This window comes from Enhydra lutris, unplaced genomic scaffold (genome assembly GCF_002288905.1).
Source record: "Enhydra lutris kenyoni isolate GAN:26980312 unplaced genomic scaffold, ASM228890v2 scaffoldscaffold3, whole genome shotgun sequence".
Taxonomy (NCBI): Eukaryota; Metazoa; Chordata; class Mammalia; order Carnivora; family Mustelidae; genus Enhydra; species Enhydra lutris.
In genome coordinates this window covers 85,655,933-85,674,762 of record NW_019154087.1, presented here as the reverse complement: position 1 = coordinate 85,674,762, position 18,830 = coordinate 85,655,933, and the positions used below count along the sequence as shown (strand labels likewise).

General features: G+C 38.4%; 1 protein-coding gene across 4 annotated transcripts in view; it reads left to right on the top strand.

The window, feature by feature from the left end:
* Positions 1–18,830, top strand: part of LOC111153444 (exportin 7) — a 90,333-nt gene that overhangs the window by 38,427 nt on the left and 33,076 nt on the right. Inside the window, exons 1-5 of one of the 4 annotated variants that reach the window (XM_022512467.1) lie at positions 12,040–12,453; positions 12,989–13,135; positions 15,380–15,473; positions 16,026–16,192; positions 17,226–17,318. In XM_022512467.1, the coding sequence (XP_022368175.1) occupies positions 12,433–12,453; positions 12,989–13,135; positions 15,380–15,473; positions 16,026–16,192; positions 17,226–17,318 (522 nt within the window). In that variant the 5' untranslated portion in view covers positions 12,040–12,432. Of the gene's footprint in view, positions 1–12,039; positions 12,454–12,988; positions 13,136–15,379; positions 15,474–16,025; positions 16,193–17,225; positions 17,319–18,830 lie in introns of those variants that run through there. The other 3 variants (XM_022512482.1, XM_022512488.1, XM_022512475.1) reach the window with 3 other exon arrangements.

Here is an 18,830-nt window from a genome sequence, read left to right as displayed (position 1 = left end):
GGCTCTATACCCAACATGGGGTTTGAACTCACATCCCTGAGATTAAGAGTTGCGTGTCCTACCAACTGAACTAGTCAGATGCCCCACTTTAATATTTTTAAATGATGATTCCATATAAAATACACTCAAAACTCTAAAGTTTGAATCTTATGCCAAATTGATACCTGGCCCAACGGTATGCCTCTACAGTGTAACCTCAATTAATAAAGAACTCAAAAACAAATTGCTCTTGGAAACCAGGACTAAATGAAGGTAAAGTCTGTACAACTCTCATAGTTTGGCTTCTTTAACAACAGGCTATTGCTTTCTGACCTTTAGAAGCATGTTTGTCCATGCTTGCTGTATGATAAAAATCATTGTTAAATTTGTAAGGAAAAAATCTGATATCAGGAGACAGTATCATTCCAACTTAAATTGTTAGAGTAGAGATGTGGTTTGACACTCTGAACAGGAGTATTGAACAGGATTATTCTCCCTCTATAGATCTGCTTTAAAAATGAGGTTTCAGGCTGGCTTGTGACTCTTGATCTAGGGGTTGTGAGTTCAGATCCCACATTGAGTGCAGAGCCTACTAAAAAAAGAGGTCTTAGGGAGATGGTTAATATAGCAAAAAAGCTAATTTAAAGGTATATTGTTTTGTACTGCAAATTTGGGTTCCCTAGTGGCTGGGCGTTGGCTTCCTTTTGTAAGGTGATATGCTTGGCCTACATAGTCTACTCTCTTACTCAGCCATTTTCATAGCAGAGTACATTGTTTTGGTCTTTTACTGCTCTCAGCATGACAGAATCAAGTTCCATGAAAGGCATTTGAGAGACAAACAACCTTATTTATAAAGGAAGTGAAGGTGGCAAAAACCAAGTATATTCCTTTTTTTCCTTATTGGAACTCCATTTATATAAATCATAGGATGTAAAATGTTTATGCCTAAAGCCTGTTACAGATTTTTAAAATGCTGTGAGTAACCATACGATGCAGTATTAATTTCAAAGCCATCCTTTAATGTTGCACCACTGCCTTTGTTCTTGGAATGTTAGCTTAGAATGATTACACAGGTCTGTAGACAAGCTTTCCAAGATGTGTAATAGAGAGTGGTTACTTTTGTCATTTGAGGGCTTTTCTTCTTTGACCTGGATTAAGGTGAAATCTTTTCATGTAAGAATCCTCACCCAGTGTTCTCCATGGCAGGAAGATGGCACTAAGATCCTTGGTGATGACTTCTTGAACAAGACTTGGCCCTTGAGCCACTTTGCTTGAATAAAACTGGTTGCGAGGATGGACAGTGCAGTTACCATCCTAGGATCTCCCTCCACCCGCCCCCTAGGGATTTCTTTGATGTCTTTCCAGCGTTGGCAGTTCCCATTTTCTGTATTCCACACTTACCTTTATATATGGGATTACTCTTATTTTGATGTGAAACGCTTTCTTTCCCCAGGAGCATGGGTGATAGATTGCTGTGGCTTTACAGGCGAGAAATAGCTTTGTTCTCCCCTCACACTTGATTACTTGTTGGTCTGGGGTAGGTGTAGTATTCTGTGTTGTCATTTCCCTTCAGAATTGCAGACACTGTTCTCTTGGCTGTTTGCAGTGTTGATTTTGCGATGTCCAGAGCCATCTGATTCCTGATCATTTGTATGTGACCTGGCTTAGGTTTCGTTTTTATTTTTTGACCCCAACTCCCATCCTCCCACTCCCTGGGCAACTTGTAGAATCTTTTTGTCCTCAGGTCTCAGAAGTTTTACTGCGATTTGCCTTGGCTTGATTTTCACCTGTGATGCTGGGCATTCAGTAGACTCTTTCCTTCTGGCAGCTGATGGTCTTCAGTTCTAGGAAGTTAACTTGAATTATTTTGTTGATAATTTCCTCTCCTTTACTCTTCTCTGTTTTCTCTTTCTAGAACTCCTGTTACTTGGATGTTGGACCTCCAGAACCTGGTCTCTGATTTTATTTATTTTTTTTTTTTTAAGATTTTATTTATTTATTTGACAGACAGAGATCACAGGTAGGCAGAGAGGCAGGCAGAGAGAGAGAGGAGGAAGCAGGCTCCCCGCCGAGCAAAGAGCCCGATGCGGGGCTCGATCCCAGGACCCTGAGATCATGACCTGAGCTGAAGGCAGAGGCTTTAACCCACTGAGCCACCCAGGCGCCCCTGGTCTCTGATTTTATATGTGCTCTCTCATTTTCCATCTCTGTCCTTTTACTCTACTTTCTGAGAGACTTTAACTTAATTTTCCAACCTTCTTGATAAAATATTTTATCTCTGCTATCATATTTTTAATTTCTAACATCTTTTTTTACGTTCTTTGAATGTCTTCTTTTTGAAGCATCCTGTTCTTATTCCACAGTTGCAGTATATTTTCCAATTTCTTTGGTGAGCTTAATAGTTTTTTCTCCCCCTGCCCCCACCTTTATCTTTTTTATCTTTCTCTTCATGATTCCTTCTTCCTGAATAACTTTCATTTGTTCCAGGTTGCTTTTTGTGTGCTTACTTAGATTGCAATTGCTAAAAATAAACTGAGGTATATTAAAACTTCCAAGAGTTTATTTGGGCAAAAATTAGCAAGCAGCATCCAATCTAGCAGACATAAAGGTGCTCAAATTGCAGCACAAAATGAAACACTTATAGGCAAGAAGGAAGTGGGAACATGGAAGTCCTACTAGGCAAAAAAGGGGGGTGGTTATTGCAAAGTTACTTTCCTTTAGGGATACCGGTGGCCTGTCAGGCAGATTACCTAACTGGTGCTGATCAAGTGGTTCCTGATTCACATGGTTTAAGATTCTCATAAAGCTGTAATTAAGTCTCAGTTTGGTGACATGGGGCTTAGCATAACTCCATTTGGGGCCTGTTGTCTTGTTTTAAATGCTGTCTTCCTTGTTAAAGGGCTTCTTTAGATTTCTAGTAATCTTTGATTATTTGCTCATAATCAAGATTAAGAGACTACAAAGTTGACTGGAAAGTTGCTTCAGCATCACAGTAGGATGATCTGACTGTACCATTTGTTGGGTGATACCTATATCAGTGGTCTTTTAAGTATCGCCTTTCTCAGGGGAATATCTTCCAAATTCCTGCCTAGAGAATACTGTCTGGACACTGGCATTTCTGGGTAGAAGGAACTAAGTAGGGGAAGACTGAATACCATTCAGTGTCCTTGTAATTTACCTCTTAGCTGTGTGGTGCCCATATCCTCAGATGTGCTTTTGAATGTCTTGGTATCTTCCATTCCAGAGAAAGGGGGGCAGTCATTCAGAGGCATGGAGTGAGGGGAAAATATTTGGAATCTAACTTTTCAAAAATACTTTGCACCCTGTTCTTCCTTGCTTTGGCCACCCCACCTTAAAATCTGAGCATGGAGTACAAATCACTTTGGTTTTCAGATCTGGCAAGGAATTTGGCTTTCTTGAGTCAGTTAAGTCAGTTAGTTACCACTGATTTTTCTGGATTCCAAAACTTTGTTGCTATTTGTCTCCTCTCCTGTCTTCCCCATCCATGAGGGATTATGACTTTTAAAAATACCAGTAATGTTGTTTTAGTTGGGCTTTGGGAGGGAACAAAATTAGATGTGTGGCCAATCTGCCATTTTAACCCCAAATCCTTTAGAAGCTTTTAAAAGTTAGAGTTAACCATTTATACAAGACATTTTTATGAAGCTCTTATTATGTGCCAGACATTTGTAACACTTTTGTCTTTTCCATCTAGTGTGTTCATTACTGCTCATTAACTAAAATCACAATACATAAATAATATAAATGCAGTTTAAGCAAACATTTGAGTCAATTGTGCAAGAATTCGAGTATGATAGATACTAATATGGAAGTTACGAAAGTTAATAAATACCTCTGTTTTGAGACAAATGCCTTAAACAGTGGCAGTGTAGTTCACTTTCTCTGGGGAAACTTGTACTGAATACTGCATAATGATCCCAGAAATACAGTCGGACCTCATTATTCATGGTGGTTCTGTTGTGTGAGTCACCAAGAACACTGAACTAAGAGATACCAGATAGAACGTTGCTCGTAGAGGATGTACGGGGTTAGGTTCCTACAGACTTCTGGTCACAATATTTTCATCAACCAATCAACCTGTAACCTTGGTCTTTTTCTGTTTCTGTTTAAAGGCACCATATTTAACATGTCTGAGTGAAGCTTTAACACGTATTTTCAGACAGCCTTCTTGGCTTTGGAACATTAGACAGCACTTCAGCACTATGCTTGACCATTTTAAATAATAAGCTCAAATATGTCAGCTATACTTTAATTAGAAATTTCGAAATAATAAAATACTTAGAAGAAAGATAAACAACAGAAAGCACAAAACTGAAAAGCATGGCACTAAATAAACCACAAAAAGGATGCTCACACTTGTTCAGTGTCGGAGAGCTGAATGTTACACCCACGCTGGAATATATCTCAAGTGACTCAGATTTTTCACCATTCTGAGTATGTCTGCAACTGACCACCAGATTGCTACAGGTATTGATTTTGGGGTCCCACATAAATTTTGGCAAGTAGATGAATTCACTAATATGGAATCCACAAATAATGAAGATCACTTGTATATCTTATCCCCAGTCCTCCTAGCTACCCACCCTTATAGGAAAAGGCATTTATAACCCCTCTAAAAGAAACAGTGCCGTTTGTGTTGTTGTTGTTGTTGTTGTTAAAATTATGTTATTTATTAGAGCACAAGCGGGGAAGGAACAGGGGGAAAGACAGAAGTAGGCTCTCCACTGAGGAGGGAGCCTGACGCAGGGCTCCATCCCAGCCAGGACTCTGGGACCATGACCTGAGCCACCCAGGTGCCCTGACAGTGCAGTTTTTATATGCATTTATCTATGTGCTTCTAAAATGTTGTTTTATTTTTTAAATATTTTATTTTTAAGTACTACTACCCAACATGGGTCTTGAACTTACAGCCCAGAGATCAAGAGCCAGCCAGGCACCCCCAGCGTTTTTAATAGCTAGTGTAATTGATCATAGCCAATAATAAACTCAATCATTAATAATCGACATACAGTACCTTACTGACTTTACATTCTCGTAAGGTAAATATTTCTACTTAAAAGAAATAAAAACTAGTTTGAAAGATTTGAATAACTTATACTCCCACCGCTAGTAAATAGAGGAGTGGGGATTTTTCTGACATCTAAGGTCTTAGTCATTACACTGTACTCAACCTGCCCTCCAAAATGATCCTTGTTCTGCTAGGTCACTGAAGTTGTTGTGAGTAAAGCTCCCATGTAAGAGGTATGGGTGGGAGTGCTACCAAATTTATTTATTTATTTATTTATTTATTTATTTATTTAAAGATTTTATTTATTTATTTGACAGAGATCACAAGTAGGCAGAGAGGCAGGCAGAGAGAGAGGAGGAAGCAGGCTCCCTGCTGAGCAGAGAGTCGGATGCAGGATGCAGGGCTCTGTCCAGGACGCTGGGATCCTGATGGGAGCTGAAGTCAGAGGCTTTAACCCACTGGGTCACCCAGGCGCCCCCCCCCCAAATTTATTTTTTAAGTGTAATTCTCTCTTTAAGAAAATTTGTCCTGACTGTGGTTTTCATTATTATCTTAATTTTAATATTTAAATTTTAATTTAACTAATTAAATATTAAATTTAATATTATCTTTAAATATTTGCTTACTTTTAAATCTGATTTCCTTATTTAACTGAAAGAGAAAGAATAGTATATTACAATCAGAATTTTAGAGCTGGGAGTGTCTTTTTAAAATAATAAAATCCACTTCTTTTGCACATGAGCAAACAGAAACTTCAGGAAATTAACTTTCCCCAAGTAACACAGTTAATTACTCAGACCAGTGTCCAAATTGCTTTAACTCTCAATCTCTCTCTTCTGTTGAAGTTTTATGCAGTTCTTGTTGTTTTAAACAGATTCAGCAAAGAGTACCCAAAATTAAGCACAAATCTGTGGTATGCGCACTACTCTTTACCCTTGAGATCGTAGAGTAAGCCACTGATAGCAGACAAAAACTACATTAAAGCCCAGGGAGAAAGCACTCAAAGGCCTGCAGGAACTGTGGTGAATTACAAGAACCTGCCCAAGCCAAGTGTCATCTGATTAGTGACACTTGAAAATGCCGGTCCAGTATTATCAGATCCTTGAATTTTTCTTGGGAAGCTCGAAAACCAGATTTTTTTTTTTTTTAAACCAGATATTATGAAATACTGGCAACTATATATATATCTAACTTTAAAACCACACTGTAAGACAAAAAACGACACTGTCAATGGGCAGGTTTGAGGCTGTCAATAGTACTTTTTACAACCCTTACTTTAGAGGATTCCGCTGACACTGCAACTTTCATTCCTTGCTCTGTGAGTGATGACGAGAAGGAACCAAAACCAGGGCTTAGTGACATGCTAAATGAAAACACTTGAGTGAGGGGCACCTGGGTGGCTCAGTGGGTTAAAGCCTCTGCCTTCGGCTCAGGTCATGATCCCAGGGTCCTGGGTCCTGGGATCGATGGGAGCCCTGGGAGCCCTGCATCAGGCTCTCTGCTCAGCAGGGAGCCTGCTTCCTCCTCTCTGCCTGCCTCTCCCCCTACTTGTGATCTCTGCCTGTCAAATAAATAAATAAAAAATCTAAAAAAAAAAAAAAAACAAAAAACACTTGAGTGAAGTTTATAAGTCAATAAGCCATTAAGTGACCAGGCACAGTTAATCTGTCTGTTTACTTCTTGAAATAGGTTGTTTACATGTGTTTTGGCTGCCAGTTACCCACAGTGCAAGGATCTTATGTGTTTATTGCAAGTTCAAATTGATTAGTATTTTGAGGCTAAGTGTAGAATTCTGCAGTCTCATATGTTAGCAGACTTGCTGTCCTTATCTAATGCATGCAAAGCTCTGGCGTAGTATTATCACTTGCTGGAAATACGTGTTTTATCTTGTTTTATGGCAGTAGACATTACACAGCATCTGCAACCAAAGTTTTACTCAGCCTTTTAGCACCCTCAGACATAGAATGTCCCCCAGAAGCAACCAGAAACCTTACCATATTTATTTATTGAGTTAGGGTTCTAAAAGCATGAATTGATATTAAAGTACAGCATTCTAACTCTAGAGTGTACCTGTCGGTTATGATGATGAACTTCTTTTTTTATGAATATCAGAAAGAAATATATGACACTGAATACCTGGAGAATTATGGGAAAACTGTGACATTCAGTCATCTTTTTTTAAAGCTTCTCATTGAGGCATAACATACAAAAACATATATAAATTAAACAGTTCAGCGGATTGTCTCAAAATGAGTGTGCCTGTATAACCAGAACCCAGAGCAGAAAATGAGATATTTATCCATACTACTGTTGAAGTACATTTGACTTTCCATTTAGGAACAATTACATTTGGTGCTGCCTTGAACATTCTTGTATGTTTTTTTGTGTGTGGTTGGTTTTTTTGGGGGGGGGGTGGTTTGCAGGGGGTGATTTTGGTGGATTTAGCACAAATTTCTGTTGGTTACTTACACAGGTGTTGAATAGCGAAGTCATAGGGTACCCATATTTTGAGCTTTAAAAGATAGGGCCAATTTTCCAGTGTGTTTGAACCAATTTAGACTCCACTAGCAGCACATGATTTCTTGTTTTCACATCCAAATCAACACTAGATCTTGGCTTTTTTATTTTAATCATTCTAATAGATATCTCATGTGGTTTGAATTTAATTTCCTGACAATTATTGTGATTGACCACCTTGTCATTTGCTTATTGACCATTTGGATATCTTGTGACGTGCACTGGCTTTGTAAACTTTTCTTTAACTTTTAAAAATAAGTAGATTGCATTTATAACCATTCTCCTGGGAGAGCTAGCTACTTTCCCCCATTGACTCTACTGTAACAAATAATATCTTCGATATCTGCTGATACATGTATAAAACCATAATGGCTTTGGCCCATAGGATTGCCTTCTAAGATAACATAAACAAGAGAAATCTTTTGTGGAATGGTCTTTTTAGGCCATTTAAATTACCAGCATTTACAATTGGTGAGAACAAAATAAAAGTAATAGAGACATAGCTTTTAAAAATTTCATTTTTAGGGGCACCTGGGTGGCTCAGTCAGTTAAACAGCTGCCTTCCTGCTCAGGTCATGATCCCAGGGTCCTGGGATTGAGCCCCCCATCGTGCTTCCTGCTCAGTGGAGAGTCTACTTCTCCCTCTTCTCTGCCTGCCACTCTGCCTACTTGTGCTGTCTCTCTGTCAAATAAATAAAATCTTTTTTTTTTAAATTCATTTTTAAAATAGCCTTTTGCCTTTTTGGTTTTTTGAATTGGTTTTATGAATACTGACTACAAACAGAATCAGCTGTTAACTAGTAATATGTTACTAATTTAAAAAGTTAATTTAGAAAGAGAATGTAGCTCAGGGGTGCCTAGGTGGCTCATTCGTTAAGCATCTGCCTTCTGTTCAGGTCATGATCTCAGGGTTCTGGGATCAAGCCCTGCATCAGGCTCCCTGCTCAATGGGAAGCCTGCTTCTCCCTCTGCCACTCCCGCTGCTTGTTTTTTGTTTTTCTTGCTGTGTCTCTCTCTGTCAAATAAATAAAATCTTTAAAAAAAAAATATAGCTTAAATCTGTTCTTTAAAAAGATACTTATCTGTATAGTTGTTGGGGGTTTTCCTGCTTAAAAGTAATACATGATTGTCAAAAATTCAAAAGTTACAGAAATACATAGAAGTTGACAGTTTCCCATAATCTCACCTCCCAGAGATGATTGATTTGTATTCCTCCAGATTTTCTTCTTTGAATTTGGTAACATATGTCACAAATGATACACACTATATACCCCTTTGCCTCTTGCTTTTTAACCTAATAATTGACTGTTGTTACTGGATCTTTAGGAGTTTTAAAAGATATTACTGTGATAATTGGGTACTCGTTATTGACAATAAGAATGCCTTATCAAGTAGGAAAATAATAAAATGTAATTAGTATATTAATTTTATTAACCTTACTTAAGGATCTTCAGAATGATTTGCCTGGCAGTTTCAGTATGCATCTTTAATTAACACGGTGTTTTCCTAGTACACAGAAAAGTTCCAACTGAAGAAGATGTAAATTAATGTAGTTTATGAACAAGTTGAAAGTGCGTTGATTTTTTTCAGCAATTCTTTTTTGGATATTTTAAGGCATCCTGATCATGAAAATTCAGATACTGAATTGGTAAATCTACTCCACATTTTTCATGAGAAAGTCTCTGGATGGAGCCTGCACTTTTCACACTTCGTAATAGGATGGTGGTTTCTGATCGGTGGTGCTGGTGGCTGTCAGATTAAAGATGGACTCTGCGGAGAATCTGCAGCTCTGACCAATCATCCAAGGGTTCTGTTTATTTTCTATTCAGTACTCAGCATTATGGGACTGTTATCAATCTTTCCTAAAATTAAGTAACCTAGTCCTTGATTGGAAATCTCCAAGTGAATTTTTTTTTTTTTAAAGCAGTGAGGCTAATTTAAAAATACATACTGGTTGGCTTTTTAAAAAAGCAATATTTTACAAATTAAATAAGTTCCCAAGTATTCTGCTTTGTGGAGTAGTATAACATCTCATTCAGAAACAATCTCCATTTTCCTCTAATCTAAAGGCAACTCTTAGGTTATTATTCTTCATTGTATTGTGAGGTCTGTAGTCTCAACTGGTTGCACCTTATATTGAAATGAGACTAAATGAGCTGCATTTTCTCTATTCAAGTTTAAAAGACTGTAAAATAATATTGTTGCTAAATATTAGTGAAGACACTTTTCTTTCAGTACGTTCATCTTAGCTATCACGCTGAAATCAGCATGGTCTAGGTTTGGGGGTTTGTCTTGCATCTCTTGTACTAAAGCAGTGCTTCGCTAGTGGCAGATCGCATTCCAGCTTTGTGCAGTATTTCACCCAAGTGTGCTTTTCTGTTCCAGTGGGACCAGATGGAAGTTTCTTTGTGGATTATACATTTGGCAGTCTCAGGAATAGAAAATAGGCATTCTTCTCCGGAGGCTTTTCTGTGACTGAACTGTCATCACATAGTAGTTGTCCTCAATAAGACGGTCGGGTGGGAGAAGGTTTAATACAGGTGTTACTGTGCAAAAAGGGGAAATGCCATGACGTGTTGTTGCCATCCTAAATGTGAAATACTACTTTTAATAGCTAATCAAATAATCATAGGATAAATTGTTTTATTGGGGTCCCCAAAAAGGTGGTTCAGAATAATCTGTTCGATTTGTTTTAGAAGCGTTGGGATCCAGAAGGGCGTAAAGATGAATGTATCGCTCTCCTCTCCTTCCATGGGTAGTATGGGTAACATTCCCAAATAAAATGACTGTTAACCCTGTGGTTTTTAGATGTTCTCACTAATTGTTTGGGAAAACAAAATCGTTTCCTGTTCATTCTGGAAACACAGAAACAGGGCTGTAGTTGCTCAAACTGTTTATGTAAATGGTCAAATTACTTTTTTGTTTTTTAAACAGACCTGTTTCCTGAGCTGAGAACTCATTAACAGACTTTACCCTGCAGTATGTTTTTGTCTGCCGAATTAAAGCAGATCAAAACAGAACAACGACCGAGAAAGCCCACCATAACCTGCGTGTAGGTTTTAGGAGTAAGGGAGTACTGGTGACAGATGCCCAGCCATCGTCATGTGAACTTTGTTGTAACAAACATAAACAAGAGATGCACCGGGGGTGCTGCCGGAACTGACTGATCAGACTTGAAGGAGAGTCATTATACCTTAAGCAGCGTGACTGTTGGAGGGAGTGTCTGTTCAGGTTATTGGAAAGCTCCCAGAGTGTGATGGCTGTGGAGTTATGAGGCAGCTGCTGCTCCCCAATACCTCATACCAGATTTTATAGATATTTTCAGTTTTAGTTAGGGTGACTTTCAGCTGATGGCTTCTGTGTTACCTTTTTTTTTTTTTTTTTAAAATAATCTCTGCACCCAGCATGGAGCTCAAACTTAGAACCCTGAGATCAAGAGTCGCATGTCCTAACGATGGAGCCAGCCGGGGGCCACTGTTAACCTATTTTTAAAATAATTTTTTTCTTTCTTCTTCTTTTTTTTTTTTTAAGATTTTATTTATTTATTTGATAGACAGAGACCACAAGTAGGCAGAGAGGCAGGCAGAGAGAGGAGGAGGAAGCAGGCTCCCTGCTGAGCAGAGAGCCCCATGCAGGGCTCCATCCCAGGACCCTGGAATCATGACCTGAGCTGAAGGCAGAGGCTTCAACCCACTGAGCCACCCAGGAGCCCCGTCTTTCTTCTCTCTTTTTTTTTAATGAATCATTTTGTGCGGAATGGGGAGACCCAGCCTGCTAGGTTGAAACTAAACCTTGTGAAGGAGATTTAATCCCTTGCTTAGGAACGTGGGGATTTAAAATTAAACTGATTCATTTATCAGTAAGATCTTGGGCCAGTATTGTAAGCGTATCACTTTCACTTGTGTTTATGGAATATATGTAATTAATTCGCCTTATCCTCTATTCCTTGTGTTCATAAGCTTATGAAGAATCAGGTGCTACTTATGAACTTCACTGAGATCTGACTTTTTTACAAGTGCAGTTTCCTCTGTGCTTTTAAATTCAAGAAGGTATTAAGTGAGACTCCTGGAAGTCAGAGAGGAACAAATTAAACATACGGCCAGAGTCCCAAGATACTTTGAAGGGTCGTGGGTTGATTTTGTTTTGGAGGTAGGGGGTGTTGGGTCTGTTGTTGGGGAGCTCTCTGAAGTGAGACTGCTGATCTTAGAGTATCAGTATTTGTCTTTCTTGTTTCCTTTAGGTTAATGTTTGAAATTGATTAATCAGGTTGAGTAAAATAGGTATCCTGCCCTAAGGGTTTTCCTACTTAGTGCAAAAGCTGTGATTTATAAAGTAACACCATAATAAAGTGATCATGAAAAGCCTTGGGCAGACAGGCTGTGTAAGAAATGTAGGCTATTTACCCGGGTCTGTTTAATTATCATCATTATTGTTGTTGTTGTTATTTCTGTTCCTGTCACAATTGTCATTTCCAATAGTAGGATCCCTCATACTGTTTAAACCTAATCCTGCTCGCTACTATAGAAAATAGGCTCAGATTTCTTCTTAAAGTCCAAACCATTCCTTTAAAGACTAACAGATGTTTGCCCTCTCCAGTCAGGGAAAGGTGACAGTTAAGTGAACTCTTACTGGTTTCTTTCCTCTTTGCTTTTCAACACCACTGTTCAGTGGAAGTAGATTTGCATCCCTTTGGGTTTTTGACTAAAGCACACACCCATCCCCTTCCTGCCTCCCTGGAACTGGTTCAAGATTTGGAGAGAAAGGTTTGTTTGGGGGTGTTTCCCTGGTCTTATCTCCGTCTGAGCACACGCGAGGGTTGAATTTATTTTGACCCTTCCACTTTAAATTTGGAACCGAAGCAAGAGTTTAAAGTACAACAGGAGGAGAGAGTCTGCTGAACCTGAAACATGAGAGATCCAGGGAGGAAGGTGCGTACTTGCATTCTGAAGCTTTCTCATAGAGGTTGGCCACCTTTATTGGCACACATAATTGTGAGCTAATAACTACTAGGAAAAGGCAAAATACTTAAAATTACATAAAGATATATGTGACACTTATGTTGTATGTTTACGCATTTAATTTTATAGCAGTGCCTCCAGTATTGTTTTGAAGTTGTTGACAAAAAGTAAATTCTGAATTTTTATTTGAAGGCCTTTAGGAAAAGCTTAGGAGGATGGGTATTTGCAAGGAAAAATGAGTATATCATTTGCGATTGATCTCCAACAGAATGACTAAAAAAGTATGGGTATTTTAGGTGTTTTACCATTTTGTCTTCTAAAATATAGAATTTAAAAAGCTATAAATGGTTATTATTAGATAAAGGTCACCCAGATTCTCCTCAGAGTTGAGAAGCAGGTCTCTCTCCATTGATTATTACTTATCTTTGTCTAGTGATTTTGTGCACAGTACCTTGTGTATAAATAGTAGGCCAGACTGATTTCTTTCTTGACTGATCTTTTCCAGAGCCTGGCCCAACTAGAGAATCTGTGCAAACAGCTTTATGAGACAACAGACACAACCACTCGACTCCAGGCAGAGAAAGCCTTGGTTGAATTCACCAACAGCCCTGATTGCCTGAGCAAGTGCCAGCTACTCCTCGAAAGAGGAAGTGTACGTAAGATTTGAAAAATCTGGAAGGGTGATAGAGGTTTAGGAAAATACATTCAAAGTTTAAGGATGAATTGGGATAGCTTGTGTTCCTTAATTCTTCTAGGTGCCTCTCTGCCTTCTTAATTTCACCTTTAAAAAGCACCATCGCTAGTTGCCAGGTTGACAGTAAAAGGACACACAGCCTCATCAGGAAAATCTCATTGAACATATATTGTTTTCTGTCATTTTTCGCCTTGAATCACATTTCTGGGACTTTCTTTCTGTTTTTCACACTTAAGTACCACCTCGTATCTTTTACAAAGAACACAGGGCTATATACGCATGACCCTTCTTACTCACATAGCCCATGTCACCGTGCAAGCTCCGTAGTGGTCGCTGTGCTGCCTCCTATGCCACAGCTGCTGCATATTGCCCTCGAGCCCTGGGGGGAACGTTCCACAACTAAAACCACAAGAAGTCAAGAGTTTTAAAATGGAATCAGAGCCTCTCAGAGCTTGAAAATGGCAGTGCAGTGATCAGTATAATGCTGTCAACGAGACATAGTTTGATTACATTAGTATTGGGGGCAAGATGGAGGTCTTAGGAAGGCTAGGAATCCAACTAGGGTATTCTGAAAGGGCCTGAGAGAGTCAGAGTCCCAGCTAGACCAGCAGCTAGCACACTTACCTCAGACTGGAAGGACATGTAGGAAGAACAAAAGCAGTTAATTTGTTTTGAGGGTAAAATTATAGATGACTTCATATTTGCATTTTCACTGACAATGTTACAGTATTTGTTCAGTTGGCTAAAAATTATCCTTTAGTGGCTGAGAGAGCGAACTCTTTCCAAGCATAGGAAGGTTACAGAGCCCTGGTCAGAGATGATACAGTGCTCTGCTCTGTTTTTGCGTGTAGTATGTTGTATATTTCTTCCCAGTGCCTTAGTCTTAAGATTGACCCACTTACACTTGTATATTTTATGCTACGGGAGATGCATGACCAGCTTTTCCAGGTGACTCCCACCGGAGCCCCACGGTATCATCTCTGACCCTGTTAACTCTGGAGCCTCAGGTTGACAGTCAGTAAATAAATTAAGCTGCAGTAAAACAGGATTGGTGCAGTACTAAACAATTACAGTGCAATCTTCCTTTTAATCTCTGCTGACGTCTTAGTAACTGAGCAGGTTTATTGGAATTATGTCTAAAAACCATTTAGATGTTGTGTAATGTATAGTTATGATTGTATGCTGTGTTCTATATTTAGAGTAGCCTCTCTTGCGTTATTACTACTCTAATGAGTTGAAACCATGTTCAGGAGTGTTGAATAAAAATCACATATCAAAATCACTTTATAGATTTTTTTCTTAAGCATAAATTTTTTTATAACTGGTGCCATTTTGCAGTGCCTGTGGATCCTGTCTTAAGAATTTTTAGTGTTACAGGAAATTATCCTTGACCCTTAATTAAATTGTTTTAATAGTCCTGAGTCTGTCCCTGTTATAGGACATTATCATAATAGAGCCACATGGAAGAATTTGCTCACGGCTCTTTTTTATACATTATGATCAATTAGAATACCAGAATATTCTATTCTCCATAAGGTTAAAAATGCATAAAAGCCACATGTGAGAATATGATAATGCTATTCCCTTGCATAGTACATAGATTTTCTTTCTCATAAATAATTATTATAAGTTTACTTTAAAACTAGTATATACATCCCCCAAAGCTGTATCTGATTGATAGCCGTGCTGATGTAAACATACAGTTCAGGGATTAACTCTACAGCGTAATGTAATGGCTCTCTCTAATGCTTTTTTTTTTTTTTTTAAACTTTGTAATGGTACACTTTAGCAATATTTTGAGTTGAAACTTTTTGAAACATCACTATAATGAGGCTTTTGACAGAAGATTTCTTGGTAAATGAAAGAAGAGATCCATCTTCTAAAGATCTGTTTTCTTAATATCTTTCTGAAACAATCCTCTCCAGTATGGGCCCCCTCTAAGTGATACAAAATCTGCCCTGGATTCAGTTCGATCAGGCCATTTGTGTCATACTGCACCTTGTTTATAACTGAAATCAGTTCAAAGAACATATACTTTGTGTGGGACTCATTTTTCCTAGACCCTCTAAAATGTGGAGGATCGAATATGGTGGAACTGATTAATATTTCTTGAATCTCAGCATAGAACTCCAAATAAAAAACCTCATGACTGACTAACTCAATAAAACTGAATTCTGAGTCCTTTTCCCCGTCTTTCCACAGTCCTCTTACTCCCAGTTACTGGCAGCTACATGCCTTACAAAGCTTGTATCACGCACAAACAACCCTCTACCATTGGAGCAACGCATAGATATTCGTAAGTAGAGAATTAATCTGTTTTCAAGAAATTAGTTTGTTTAGTGATGAGCTAGTAATAGTTAAATTCACATTGCTTGTTTGATAATGTTCTGAAATTGGTAAGCATATAAAATATGTAGAATCCAGTTTTTTCCCCCCAAATTTAGGGCTTTTGAAAGTGAAGAGGACCTTTTATAATTATTTCTAGATAAAGTCTTAAATCATCCCTTTTGTTGTCAGGAGGTTTCTTTCACTCAGTCTTTATGGCCACTAATAACTAAGAAAAATGTCGTTAAGGATTTTGAGTTCTGTGCAGGCGTGTTACTTAACTATCTGGGAGTGAACTAAAGGCTACCATACTCCCAAGTCTTCATTGTGACAAGTATAACATCCTGAATTAGAAAGCCTACTAATCTTAAATTCAAAGTCCCATTTCTCAATCTCATTAAGAATTAAGGGAATACAACAGAAACAAGAATTAAGAGAGTTTAAGGGTCTTGGATGTTTGGTATAAAGATGTGTGCCCTTCCCTGGCAGAGCTTTCTATTACGTGGATTTTTTTGTTTTGTAGGGAACTATGTGCTCAACTACCTTGCCACTCGGCCAAAGTTGGCTACTTTTGTGACACAAGCACTTATTCAGTTATATGCCAGAATCACAAAACTGGGCTGGTTTGACTGTCAGAAGGACGACTACGTCTTCAGAAATGCAATCACAGACGTCACAAGGTTCTTACAGGTATGATGTATATATGTGATGTAGTAGGAATGTGAGAAGCAACATGTATATGCTTACATAGTGATCTACTTTTTAGAAATTACACAAAATGAAATTATTTTGTACGTTCTCTTCTGTGTCTTTTTTGCCTTTAGTATTGCTTGGCTTTACATGCTTACATGTCAGCACAGACAAACACCGTTTTTTCTAATGCCCATATACTATTCCAATCTGAAAATACCATCGCTTAATTAAGTAATGTCTTGTAGGTGGACATTTAGTTTGGTTCTGTACTTTGACTGTTAAGTAAACACTTTGGTGAATATCCTAACATAATATACACCTGTCAAACTTGGATTATTCCGAGTGTGTTTGTAGGGTGAATTCCTACCCTTAGAATTATACAATCAAAGGGATGTGTATATTCTTGGCTTTCAGAGATATTTCCAAATTATCCTCAAAAAAAGTTGTTTTTTCCCTACAACAATTAAAAGAGTGCCTGCCTATTCTTCTGTACCTCCACCCTGGGAGCTCAGCTTTTTTATTTTTCCAATTTAATAAATAAAAAGAATTAGTATCCCAGCATTTGAGTTAGGAATGAGACAGAACAAATTTTCATATGTTAATTTACTACTAGTCTTTTTTTCTGTGAACTTCCCATTTATATCTTACTTAAATTTTTAAAAATCTGGCTCTTTGTTTCTTTTCTTATTGTTATATGTAGTCTTTTTGTGTGAATTGCGTTATGCATCCATTTGTCACTTAGATGTATTTTGCCAGTTTTTCTTTGTATAATGGATATGGTATAGTGCTCATGACTATTTTTTAAGGACAAAAGGTTTCAGTCTTGATGAAGTCAGATTCGGCAGTCTTTCTCTGTGGCAGTGACGTTTCATGTCCTGCAAAGCAACAGTTTTAAACTGCAGTTCCGTGCTGCCTTACCTCGGCAGTTCCCTAGCTGCACAGGATTCTGCCATTTCGAAAGCACGGCTGCACTGCCATTGCCAGAGTCGTGCCGCACACACCAACTTCTGCCTTACGTTGTTTTTACCAGGATAGTGTTGAGTACTGCATCATTGGCGTCACAATTTTATCTCAGCTAACCAATGAAATTAATCAAGTAAGTGCTACAGCCTTCCTCATTGAAGTAAGTGCCACATTTTTTCTTAGTATTGGTGTTTTCTGCTATGTGTGGGATGATCTTTTTTGGCAGTTGTGTGCTTTTGCGGTAAGTGATTAATGCCCTTTGAAACAGTAGTTCCAGTGGATTTTCCTCTGTACGTGCAGCCTTACGTTCTTAATATCCTGGTCCCCGTCTGCCTCCAGAACATTTTATCCGCCCATCAGCTCTCCTTACTGGTATTAATGTTCATTGTGAGAGATGAGAGCAACATTCCTAAGTCAAAACCTTAGTAAATTACTGCTTTGCTAATGAAAGAGAATGCATCCAAAAAGGGGATCACAAAAGTGGAACAGAACGTCTGCTCAATAATTACCATGTATTTATAACCATTTAAAACTCAATTCGCATGTGCTACTATTAAAGACTTTTCCGGTCATCTTTGTAGAATGCTTAAGACATTCTGCTAATTACCAAATAACTTTTTGAGTAGTCCTTGTCACAGGTTACTACAGAGGAAACACCAGTGGCTTTCTTTTGCTGTGGCTATTATTTTTTATTTTAGTCATTTACTTTTGTATCCAGCTAAAATTTTGTAATGATTGAATAGGCCAGTGTTAATATTAGTTGTAACATCTCACCCTTCAGTCCCCAGCTGTGAATTACTTCGCATCACTGTTGCTGCTGCGCGTATTTATACAGACCTTTTTATTAACCCTGAGAAACTTTAACCGTGAGGTAGTGCTGTTCTAAACGCATCGGCTTCTAGCTATCTAAACTCTGGAGTCCGTATTTTGTTCTCTGTCACGTGCGATCCCCACTATGGTCAGTAATTACCAGAATAATAACGGAGTGACTGCTATGCAGCAGGCGCTGTTCTGAGCACTTTACTGGGAGCAGCTAATTTTATTCTCACCTTAGTCCTGGGAGGTAGGTTCCGTGGCTGTCCCATTTTCTAGATGAGGAAGCTGAAGCACATAAGGGTCAATAATTCGCCTAAGGTATCACAGTCCGCAGGCAACAATATCTGAATTTGAACCCGCATCATCTTATTCTAGAGCCTTTGCTCTTAACAAGTAACTTCTTATTGAGCTGCTGTTACCTTTGTAATACGGGAGGACGCATTAACTGAGGACAGAGATTGTGGGGTTAATGTTCTCCTTGTGGAAGCTTGGCCCCTCATAGTACACCAATATTGATATATTTTAAAACTTCAGAATTTTGTCTTTCTTAATGGAACAGTAGAAATGTGTGTAATGTACGTTATCATCAGCATAACCGATTATATATGGAATATGGTCTATAAGCTGGCAATGTCATATTATCCAAGACATTTGTGATAACACAGTGACACTGAAGCTAGAATTGGGGGATATTTTGAACCTCTGCAAAACTTAGTTTTCTCTTCTTTTTTTGGTTGTCAGATTTAAATCAGAAAGCATATTTCTGTTACCAGCCCTGTCTGAACTTAGAAATAAAATCAAGAGGAGGGGTACCTGGCTGGCTCAGAGGAGCATGTGACTCTTGATCTCGGGGTCA